General features: G+C 43.9%; 1 protein-coding gene across 2 annotated transcripts; it reads right to left on the bottom strand.

Annotated features, from left to right (window-relative positions):
- Positions 1–756: 756 nt before the first annotated feature.
- Positions 757–11,937, bottom strand: EXD2 (exonuclease 3'-5' domain containing 2). 2 transcript variants are annotated; one of them, XM_009325580.1, is made up of 9 exons: positions 11,869–11,937; positions 10,632–10,773; positions 9,455–9,711; positions 8,273–8,399; positions 7,140–7,465; positions 4,731–4,837; positions 4,376–4,511; positions 3,263–3,619; positions 757–2,105 (listed from the first exon to the last, which is right to left on the bottom strand). In XM_009325580.1, exons 3-9 carry the CDS (start codon positions 9,667–9,669, stop codon positions 1,889–1,891), a joined length of 1,485 nt encoding a protein of 494 aa, XP_009323855.1. In that variant the 5' UTR covers positions 9,670–9,711; positions 10,632–10,773; positions 11,869–11,937; the 3' UTR covers positions 757–1,888. The 2 variants fall into 2 exon arrangements, with proteins under 2 accessions (XP_009323855.1, XP_009323854.1); XM_009325579.1 differs by lacking the exon at positions 11,869–11,937 and having other exon boundaries at positions 10,632–11,026.
- Between the last annotated feature and the right edge of the window lie 54 nt (positions 11,938–11,991).

Raw genomic sequence — 11,991 nt, 5'->3', positions numbered from 1 at the left:
TCAGGAGTTCCTGCATCAGAACAAAGGGAGAAAGCCAAAGCAGAATGAAGTGAGATGGACACCTTCTACTCCTGATTGTTGAAAAGGAGTTTCTGAGCCATGCAAGGAGCTCTCTCCACACTGATCAGATGGCACTAAAGACAGGAGATAGCACTATCTGAACACATGCTCAAAATGCTTTGGAGAGAAATAGTTACATCCAAGCTGCTGCTGTAGACAGGAGGTTCTTGCTGAGATTACAATCAGCTGTGTGAATGAGCACAGAGGCAGAACACATTTGGCTAAATCAGTTTTTGTTAAGACCTGTCAGTGGTACAGGAAAGGAATAAAATTGCCCTTATAATGAAAATGGTCTCATTTGCAGCTCTGTGATAAGTACTATTTATCATGAATCTTTGATTCCTTGTGCTCAGGCTGCTACTGCAGTTCCTCTGGGATGGCATTCATGTACCATTTCTCCATGGCTCCTACTTATCTCAGTCAGTCTCTCCTACAAACAGGTTTTTCACCCCTGGCCTGTGAAATCTCTTGAATTATCTGATAAGGGAGATTTTCAGGCTCGATCACAGCAGGTCCACGATTCTGCCCAAATGTTATAATAAAATATGGGTCAACTGCGCTATACACAGTAGTATGAAGTATCATTTCAGGGTTTTACTGAAACTTCTTTACAGAGACCTATAAAAGTTGAGCACAGCTTCATCATTCAGAAGTACACTCGTCTCACGCAATCAAAATCATCGAAAGCGATTTCACAGAAAGGGGTATGTATTTTTAAAAAGTTATATTTAACTAAGTTCTAGCACCAGGCAAAAAACATGAATATTTAAGAAAGTCAGCAGCACATTTTAAAAAACAACAGTAATAATTAGCACACACTAGCTTATATTTTCAAAGTATTTTACAAAAACATGAATTAATTATTTCTCACAACACCCTTGTGAGATAAGTAAGTATTATTAGTCCCATTTTAGAGACAGGGAAACAGGCATGGAGAGTATGGCCTGCTCACCATCACTCACGTCAAATCCAGGAACAGAACACCAGATTTTCCAGTTTTCTGCCACACGTGGTCTGACCTCTTAAAAGATGCTGGTCTTTGAATAAAATTTGTTTCCTCTCATCCCTTTTAAGACACCTGACCCCATTTCAGTCTGATATGAAAAGGTACCCAGCAAGAGCTATTCATGATAAACAAGTGGAAGTAGGAAATAACTTTTTTTTAATAGACTGTGTGTTGCTGGAAGCTGTTTAAGAAAAGACTTGACGTGGGTGCTTCCATACTGCCAGAGTCAGTGTTGCTTCTCATCAGGCACCTGCCACCAGGAAACTCACTGAGACCTATATGCAATGCTGATACAGCTCAGAATCTGCAAAAAAAAGGTAAGGTTTCTTTGCCAGTTTCAAACAAGGAAAATCTCTCTTGCAGGGAGTATTCTCCGAGAAGAACTCATATGAGTACAACTGCACTGAAAGCAAAGACTTTTATCAGGAGACTCCCAAGGTGCAGCTAAGGGCGCAGATGTATCTGTTGGAAAACCTGGAAGTGTTCATATATTGTGCTCTGTGTTAAGAAAGATGGTCTGGAGGCATCAGCCATCCTAGGGGATAGAAAATGACTCCATAGTAACTTTGAGAAGACAAGTTCCCTTAGCATGTCACTCTTGCACTGAACTAGTCAGTGACAGACAAGGATCAAAAATTCCAAACCACTTGAAAATTCAAGTCAGTGGATTTAACTCTATAAAATGCCAAATCTGGCAGATCCACTGCTGCCTGTTTGCAAACCCAGGCCCAGATGTTAGTGGAGACACAGAAATAAAAACAGTCCTTCCACCTTCAGTTACGTATGTCCATTAGACACTACCTAGAGTCCAGGAAGCTAGTCTCACGACAGCTCGATCTGAAGATTCTCCCCATACTTTCGAATCAGCTTCATGTGGTTATGGTCCACTGACCATTGCTCTGGGAGGTGCTTGGGCTGCATGCTGTCCAAGAAATGCTGCCGCCAGCGTCTCTCCAACTGCATAAGCGAGCACAGGCCTCCTTTAGCAAAACACTGCACCACCTTCAGTCCATGTGGCATGTAGCTCTCATTGCAGATCCTGCCAGGACACAAGCAGAGTTTATTTTCACACAAGCCCGCTGTCAGACTCTAGACCTGTCTACAATGAACAGCAAGACACTGAAGATACTTTCAGCTGCAGACTTTAATTACAGACACATGGTAAGCTAACCAGGAGGGAGAGTTTTAAGCTTTGCTTCAATGCCAGACTGCTTTCTGGAACACAGCTACACCGGGAAGCTGGTTTCTTTGAACTGAGAAAGTGTTCTTCTTTTATAGCAATACTAAACAAAGCTCTCAAGGTCCATTGCAAGCTCCTCAGGAGACAGACTGCAAATTTCTCAAGGCAAGAACCATATGACACTCCAGAGCCCTGATCCTGCCATTGAATTCCCTGCCTGGATAGGTTCTAACATCGGCACGTTACAAACAACAGTGAGCATAACAAGGAGAAAATACTGACTTCATGCAAACAGAGACCAGATACTAGTTCAGAAAAGGTATTTGGGGATGCTTTGAGAAAGAGGAAGATAGGAGACTTCTGATATGATTGTCTTTCAGTCTCCCTCCCTGATCTGTCCTTCAAAAGAAGCATAAAATAGTGGAGGGGAAGGTGGAGAGCAAGAACAGAAGGAGATTGATGGAAGAGAAGAGGAAAGAGGGGAAGAAACAAGAGCTGCAGTTCACAGACCACTGCCGGGTTGAGGGGAGAAGAGGGTAAGCAAAAACATGGTAAGAAATGCAGAGTGTGCTTGTCTGCTTAGAGCCTTAGGCTACAGCCCAGACAGTTATCTTCTTCCTAGCCTTGCTTTCTAGTTAAACGTATCAAAGTACTATAAATCCAGACTCTGCAGACTTATACAGACGATAAAGTTATGCTTTTAGAGGCTTGATTTTCCTGTGCAGATCAAATCCTAGTAGTCTCAAATTCAGACACTCCTTGACACCGTTATTTTAGGGAAGATACATCAATATCCCAAGGAGACAAGCAATGGGTTTGTGTCTTATTTTCATTAAAAAGCTGGTGAGGGGGGAAGTCAGCATGTGTGATCCTCAGCCCTGAAAATCCTGTTGGATTTTCTTTTATTTTGCTGCAGTAATACTTACCCAAGGCTCTGTGTGTAGACAACTTTTTGTTGAACTTATGTGCCAACCTAAATGACTAAAATGTTACATCTACTGACGGGCTTGTTTTACCTGGTTTCCAGACCAGCTGCTTCCTGGAGCATCTCTGGGGTGACTGCCTCTGTGTTAAAGAAGTCCTTGATGCTTTGCAGAAGTTCTGCCCTTCGGGGGTCAGGCAGGCTGTCCGCATTCAGTAGGGCTCGGGCCCCCGAGCGCACTAGCCTGCGCAGAGGGTCCTCCAGCAGACGCACGCCTTCCTCAGAGCCGATGGGGGCACCAAACTCCTCAGCCAGCTGCTGCTTGAGATGGTTGTCGTAGTAATTGGAGATGGCATGGCAGGATGTGCAGAGTAGGAGCACATCATGGGAGTTGTGGTCCTTCATCTGGATGGGGAAGTGTCTTCGGTATTCATGAGGAACAATGTTCTTCCTAGGGAAGGCAAATCAGCAGCTCATTACATTTGCCTGGAGCTGCTACTCCCCAGTTCCTCCTCTTCCTGGCCCACAAAGGGTCAACTAATACTAAAAGTCCAGGAAAACAAAGATCACCAGGGTCAGGACCCTCAGTGCAGCAATAGGTTCTGCAACTTCTTTCAATTTGTACTTCTCTCCACAGGTTTTCTGCATTTCTCTTTTTTTTTCCCCTTCCAAAAATCATTGCTTTCAATTAAAAAAAAAAAAGTGATTCATACTGTAAAAAAAAAAAAAATAAAGCAATGCACTATGAGAAGCATACCTCTCACCTAACAGCAGCAGCTGCAAAGACAAAAGTCTCACCCTTTGTGACCTCACGGGCTTCAGGCTCACCTAAACCTTTCAAAAATATAAGGATTAAGTAGTGGAAGGAATAGTACAGCTATTTTCAGAAGGGGATGTCATCAGAACAGTGTGTCTTGGCATACTGCTGCCCCATCATTCAAATTGCAGCACATACGTGTTCCATACACTTTGTTCTCTCCAAGGACTGCTACCTCCTGCCTCTGGAAGAAGAGGGAAGGTTGGCCTGCTCAGTGTCAAACTTACCCAGACACATACGACTACAGAGCATTCAAACAGTGATAGCCCATCCAGGGTGTGAACAAGCATGATGTTTCAGGCCGCTAACCAAGCTTCTGGATGCAAAACTAGACGTAGACCTCAGTCCTGTTTTAAAAGATGCATTTTTCTCCTATCCCACTAAACTCACCGGATATAGGACTCTCGCTTGCCACATACAACACACAGGTTTTCTTTGACTGTCAGATAATAATCAACTTGAGACTCGGGACGTCCTGAAGGCTCAAACCGCAGCTTCACAACAAATGGGTCTGTGCTAACTAGCTCTGAAAGGGTAAAGGCAAATAGAGAATATTCAAGACAAATTTGTATTTGAAAGCTAAAATAACAATGCTAAAACATAGGAGTCATCCTAGTGAATCCCCAACAGTACTTCCAATAAGGAAGGATACAAAAAATTCATGCCCAGTTATCTAAGAAATAAGGCAAAAAAAAATTAAAAAGCGCTGTATTTCAAATACCAACAGGAGAACTGGTATGCTCACCTCCAATCCCCTTGTCCAGATACCACTGAGCCTTCTTGCGATCACAAGTGCACAGGGGCTGCCCATCCGGTGCATGCAGGAAGCAGTTGTCATACAGTGGAGATTTCCTGTGAAACACGGGCAGCATTACAGCAACTATAATAGCATGCCAAAAAACCAGAGCTCTATAGCTGTGCGTTCCACACTGCAATTCATGCAGCCTCCTCCAAATCACAGGAGTGCCCCTAAACACACACTTAAGGCTGCTGAGCACTGCACAGGCTGCTGCTAAGGGAAGCAGAACATCTCAAAACCTACCTGGGGTTCACCAACTGACTGTAAGGTATCTTTGCTCTCCTGCTGCCAATAGAATTGTAACTCTTGAATCCCAGTTTTCAAGAGATGCCATCAATGATGACAGCATTTACAAAAAAAATTACATTAGAAAACAAAAGAGAATTGAAGTCAAGAAGGACGATGAGCTAAGAGTAAGCTAAAAGAGAGTGTCAACTTACAGGCAAGGCAATTTCAAGGATCAGCTGCCTAAGCCCGTATTTTAATGTTTTATTAAGACAACTTTTCTAAAACTTAGTGTGAAGAGCAATTACTTCATTCATCCAAGAGAAATACTACAAAAAAGCTCTTGGAGCACTGGGAACCCAAACACTTGAGTCCATGGGAACACTGAAGCTGAGCTGAGGCCCTCTGAAACACAGGCACCTAACCTTAGTCAGTGGCGAAAAGTCCTGCCTGAGTGGTCTCTGGTGGTTTGTGGCAGTGTGTGGAAGGGCTCTGTTTTGAAGAAGATATTTCTTTACTCTGCCAACCTCCTTCAAACAAAACTGAAGAGCAGAGCAGGCTGGGCTCAGGGAGCACTTGGGAGGAACTGGCCAGGGATACAGACATGTCACAATACACTGTGGAAAAGTTTCCCTTCTTTCCAGCAAGATCATATAAATAAGTACTCAGCAGAGCTGTACCAGCTAAAAAGGTTGATTCACAGGCTATGTAATCTGACAAAAGGCTTTCTTCTGAGGTCCATGGGGGGAAAAAAACCAATAAAACAATAATGATACGGGGGGTCTCCTTCCACTGAGCATCAGCAGTTCAGCTCAATCACCATGATAGTTTGAGTCCTTCCCAACTCTAAATGAATAAACATTAAAACTAAACAGGCTTAAAGAAAGGAAGAGCAGAAAAGGACTTTTGAAATCACATCCAGTCTTATTACAGACCAGAGACAGACTGCTGGAGATACTGTGAAAAACAGTGAGTCTACAGATCTCTCATGAAGTCAAGCACAGTTAAAAACAATAAATAAATAAACAAACATGGGGAGATCTCAGTTTCACTTGGAATGCAATTTTGTTTAAATTTTAATCCTCCCATGAGGTGCAGTCCTTCTGTTTTGTATTACACAGGCTCCAACTGAAAAAAAAAAAAAAAAAATCTGAAGGGACTTGCTGTGTACAATACAATACTATTAATGACTGCTAATGAAATCAATATTATTGACTGTATTAGAATGTCTTCATTGCAATCCAATGAACTTGAAAAGAAGAAAACAAATACTAAAATGACCGGTTTTCTTTCCAAATGGTAATTACAGACAATTTTAGTTCCTACATCCATGTGATTAATTCTATTAGATGGTACCCGAACAAAACCAAACATACTAGCTCTCCACATCTTCCACTGCACTGAGCTTAAAGAGACTTCTCCAGCTCATTTTAATTTAAAAACAACTGAACTTTCATTAGCAAAAGGCCATAAGAATTTAGGATTTGCTCCTCAAAAATCGCCTGTGGTACAGGGATCCTGAATCCAGCAACAGCTACCCCTGCAAGGCCAACACAGAAATGCAGTGCTTTGATGCTGCCACAGACTGTTCCTTCCTGTGCCCTCTGACACCCCACGTAACCTCTCTTACCCCTCCTAACCTTAGCTTTCAGCTCTGCTCCATACCCTGACATCTCTGTGGCCACGGTGACCTGGGGCAGCACAGTACAAACAGCAGTCCATGAGGCGGATCCTGCTCACAGGACAAGCTCTATGTATGCAGTTGCCACCTTTTCCCTGGAGAAGACAGGGCACAGCTGTTTGGGCAGTAAATGCCACCCGGACAGCCAACCGCCTCCTGCTGGGACTCTGCTCTCCAGCTAATGCCTCCATAGGAGAAGGAAGGGCAAAAGCTGAAGACAATCCCTCAACCTGCTCATGACCTAGTACAGATCCAAGTGCTGCCCCCACTTTCAATACCACTAGAGGGAAATGGGGAAAACAGAAACAGGATCTGGCTCCCATGACTGTTAGGTCCCGTGTTTCCTTTCCTAGCTCATATTATCCACTTTGTTTAATGAGTAGAACATGAGGCATCATTCAAAGTTTTCCATCTGCAGTGCATGGAGTAAAACGGGCTCATAGACTTACCTTGCAGAATATCCCACACCCAGAGGCTTTCGCTTCTGCCTCCGAGGATCTCTCACTTGTTGACCGCCAGAGGGCTGGCTATTCACTGAAGACTTCCGATTCTTTGTTTTCTGAGGGGAGCGTCCCTCTCCACTCCTCTCCTCTCCTGTGCTGCCACTCCTTCTTCCTCTAAATGGGATATCCACCAAGCCCCGGCATTTACCCAGTGCTTTTTCCCAAGGAGCAACAGAATTTTCACCTTCAGATGTAGCAGGGAGGCTGGCAAACCCCAGCAAATGGAGGAACAGAGCCACTGAGACCTGGGCATCCCTAGCAGCATAGAGAACCTGCAGAAAAGCGTAGACATTGAGATACTGACAAACAGCAAATACTCCCAAACATTATCAGTCTTGAACACTTGGTACAGTAAAGCTAGAAGCTGGATTTATTTCTTTTTGAAGTTCATGCAAAGTTCTGGCATTTGAGTGACACTTTCATAACATCACCACACCCCATATTTTTAGGATCAGTCAGACTTGAAATACTCATGGGTGTCCCCAGGAACGGCAAGGGACTGAAAAAAATTCCAGTCAGCCAGGCCTCAAACGCCTTCCTGCCCCACCGAGCCCTCCCTGACTAAAGAAACCCTCCCTTTTGATACACTGTCTACAAATATTCAGTGTGGTTATTTATCCTGTCACTCCCTCTACCGGTCACTGATTTTGTAGACATCTGCAGCATGACTGTAAAGAAAGTGAGCAATCAGGGAAATCATAATGGTCTAAAGATGGTGAACAAGGTTTCCAGGGTCTCTCTCTTATATCGCACTGACTGCTATAGACTGCAGGAAAGAAAACAATAAAAAGGTAAGGTTTTGGGTGCACAAACACTTCTTCAAGGGATCTCGCCTTATAGACCTTTCAGGATTAAAGGAAAACAAGGGTCAAGAATCCAGGAAGAGTAACAGAAAATTATCTTCATGGAAAAGGAGCAAAATGTGGGCACAGAGTCTGAAATTAATTTCAGACCACAGTCACACACAAGGTTGTGAGGCAAAACTCGAAGAAAGTTCAGATGTGCCTATTGTAATATCTCTTCTCTACTAAGAACGTTGCTTTTCCTCCCAAAACACTAAGTTGAAGTGAAAGACGCACCTGATCTTGTGTCAGTTCTTCTGCCTCCCAGTTGCTGCAACGCACATGAGGAGACTTGTCAAGCGGGCAGTTCAGGACCTTTTCAGCTAAAGACTTAAGGCTAAGGCAGTTGTGAAGCAGATCCTTCCTTCAGTTTAACAAAGAAGGTGAAACAAACATATTAAAAATGAAACTATACACCCATGCAAATTTGGATGGCCTCACATACCCTGAACCTGCCAGAACACAATGCACATGGTGCATGACTCCCACTCAAACAGCACACAGCTGCCTGTCAGCTTTATAGGCCCTCTCCCTCCCCACCACTAAAATGTCCTTTCTAGATTTAGTAATTATCCAGTGCCCGCAATACGCAAAACAGGCAAGGCTGGGAGTTGGTAACATTTAAGGCTGAAGTGTTTGGCTCTGAACTACCCACTTCTGAACTAAAGAGGTCTATCACAGAGTGATGGACAGCCTGCCGCAGGGATTCATGAGGAGCATGAGTACCAGGAATGACTCAGAGGAATCCTGGCCACTAGAGACAATTAGTCCATCCTCACTGATAAAAAGGCACTGTCAGGTCAGCAAATTCATGCCCCAGATCACTAACAACACACCCAGGCATACTTATACTGTACGTGAAGAATATTCCCAAGTAAAACATTTTATTTTAGGAAGAATGAAGGATGAGAAAATGGCATCATAACTGTAACCTTTTAATGGAAGCATTGTTATTGGAAGAGAAAATTAGAGATGGTGTATTTTAGTCATTTTTCAAGAAATCCTGTAGTTCAACAGTTCCACTTACGTGCCCCTGGCACATCTACCCTATACTTCTAGACAGTGTATTCAAACATCTGTTAACATGGTGATCATTCTCACTGCGTTATGTCACTGTGCCTTCAGCTTCTGGCAAGCTAAAGCATGATACTCAGAAAAGTCCATATGGGTATTGCATGAGAAGACTAACAGGCACAATTAGCACACGAAATCTTCATGAAGATTTCATTTCCATTAAGATCACAGAACAGAAGCACGACATGTTCTTGGGCTGCAGCTGTCAATGCCCATGCTCTAAAACCACCCTGAGAACTCCAGACCTACCTGTCTGGTATCATTCAGCATATGCAAATTACTTTTAAAATATTTCCAACTCAAATGATGCCTCAAACAGAGCTGCCTGTGTCTTCAGACACTCACCGCTGCCTCATGGCTAAATACCGGAGATCCATGCTCCCTTTGACTGGAAGACCATAATCATGAAGTAACTTGCAAGCATCTTCCCAGCATCCTACCCCAACTTTCAACACAGCACTATCTGCCATGATGTCCAGCAGGGTCTTTGGGATAGTCTGTCCGCCGGCAACAAGCCTGGGCAACCGAACAAGAATGCAAAGGCCACTGGAAGAAGCCATCTGTAGGAGGGATACAGGATTTGCTTTTCCCTCCACAGATACCTGAAATAAAGACAAAAATCAGAGCCTGTGTTACAGTATTATTAGCAATACTGAAGCGGCAACAAATTGCAAAAGAGGCCACTGAAGACAGGAAATACCTATCAGTTTATACAGTCAAGTATTGTTACATGTCTCTCAAATTTTACTGCAAATCATGTGATCTGTTTCACAGTATTACTGTCCCCAAGCTACTTCTTGCCATATTCCTACAAGAGAAACTTTCCCCCTTTCACCCTTCCCCCTCATAGCTGAGCTGGTGGAAGAAGTCAGATGCATTTCTTACACACCAGCACAAAGCTACCCACTACATAAATGTTTATGGCAGACACATTGGTTAGCTGTGGCTTATACTAATGACTGTGGGATGAATAAATTTCCAGCCAAAGCAATGGCAAAGCCAGGCTTTATAAATGACTCAAAGCCTGTTTTGAGAGTTCACACAGGCAAATGTACAAGCGGAAGAGGAACTTCGCTTTCTGGTAGTCCCAGTGAGTTACAGCTACGTATCAGTATTATCCTCCTTTTTGGATTTATTATTCTTAAGAAATAGTTTCTTAAGTACGTAGCTGGATTTTAAAATAGCATAAACCCAAGCTACTTCTAGTAAATCACCTTTAAAGAGATATTATGCAAAACACATAACGCTATATTTAGCCATACAATTATCACTATGTTTAGCATAGTCAATTTATCACAGGAGTTCAGTAAACAAATACAACTAGTGAATTAAAAACTGACAGTCAGCACACTTAAGTGTGAGAACAATCAAAATTAGCAGCTACTTCACTGCTGTCATGACACATAATCACACAGGCAGTCTCAATAGTCAGTCTTGTTGTATCCATTTAAGCAAAGGAATCACTCCACCCTCAATGATTTCCCTTTGCAATCCAGAGGAGAGGCGCTTCTTGATCACTCACCCACTCACAATCAATTCCAAGCACTGGCCACTTCTCCAGCTCCTTCTTCAGCAAAGGCTCAACACGATCCCACTCCTCCTGCTCTGAAACTATCACTATGTCTGCACCAAGGGTCCTCTCTACCCAGGAAAAGGTGGGAGATCTGAAGAAGGAAAGCACCTCCTTATCCTCTGCCTTAATCAGTTTCTTGTCTCCCGAGTTTATAACTGCTTCCTCTTGCCGACTACTACAGCACGCTTTTCCTTTCCGACGCTGCGTTGCTTTCCACAAAACCAGGCCCCCCACTGCAACACCCAGCAGGGTCGCCAAAGTAATCGTCACTGCTGTTTGCTTGGGCATTTTTTTATCCCTCTTTTCCCCCCTTCACTTCACCTACTCAAAATGGCATTGTAGGATTTTATCATGGCCTGCAAAGAAAAATGAGAGAGGTGGAAATTAAAGACAACTTAATGAAATGTGTTTAGAGGTATAAAATACACCCACTGGTATCGTAACAAGGTTCTAGCTACAACTCGTGATCCTGACAGAAAAAGGACTGGGTCCCACTTTGATAGGCTGGGGGTCAGGGGACAGACTGCTGCAGCGGTGGATTGGGCAGTAACTAGAGACTGAACGCTGCTGTTGATCACACCACCAAAAACCTTAAAGGGAATCCATTGATTTATTCTGGTGCAACTAGATGCTTCCACAAACTCTGATATTCCAAAAATAAGCTAGTCAGGGCTATTAACAACATCTTTTAGCTCGGTTTGGAACCAGACCAACCTGAACAAGGACAAGACAAAATTACTGCAGAATAAGCATGTCCATTCATGCATTAGTAAATAATAGGCATCGTCCATTACATTCACATCCATACTAAGGTCAAATGGCCGGCATTGAAAAGCCCTAAAGAAGCTATTTATAACATAGTTTTCCCTCCGTCATAGAAAAGCTTAGCTCCCCTCAGTAAGCTGAAATCACTCCTGCCCCTGCATCCCCATCTCCCCAACCCACCGCGTTATTTTTAAAGGTCCGCCCTTACGCGCCTTTCGACACAAGCAGAAGCTGTGGTGTCGGTGCTCCTACAGCCCTGTGCAGCCGCTAACAGCATCCAGAGCATGGGCACAGACACCTGCCTGAACGCTTGTGAAGTGACGGGTAATTTACTCTCGCTTCTTAAACTGAGCGAGAAGACTGAAATCAATGAGGGCCACCCGCACCTATGGCCTCTCCCCCCTCGTCCGACAGCTGCTACCTCTTTGGGAACCGGGGGATGCAGGTGCAGACGGCGGCCCTGTGATCCCAGGCAGCCGGCTTCTGCGGATCCCCCCATCCCATCCCATCCCATCCCGCCCCGACCGGCCGAGCCCCGATGAGA

The sequence above is a fragment of the Pygoscelis adeliae genome, unplaced genomic scaffold (genome assembly GCF_000699105.1).
Source record: "Pygoscelis adeliae isolate BGI_AS28 unplaced genomic scaffold, ASM69910v1 Scaffold356, whole genome shotgun sequence".
NCBI classification, from domain to species: domain Eukaryota; kingdom Metazoa; phylum Chordata; class Aves; order Sphenisciformes; family Spheniscidae; genus Pygoscelis; species Pygoscelis adeliae.
The sequence above is the reverse complement of the archived record's forward strand: the minus strand, read 5'-3'. Positions and strand labels throughout refer to the sequence as shown.

Bases quoted from the DNA above. Each gene is read 5' to 3' on its own strand.
- EXD2 (XM_009325579.1), bottom strand. From the start codon at position 10,970: ATGCCCAAGCAAACAGCAGTGACGATTACTTTGGCGACCCTGCTGGGT. The intron at 4,838-7,139 runs GTAAGTCTATGA...CGTGTTTCACAG, and splicing joins GGTGTGGGATATTCTGCAAG to GAAATCTCCACTGTATGACA. The intron at 2,106-3,262 runs GTAAAACAAGCC...GTGTCCTGGCAG, and splicing joins GCAGCTGGTCTGGAAACCAG to GATCTGCAATGAGAGCTACA.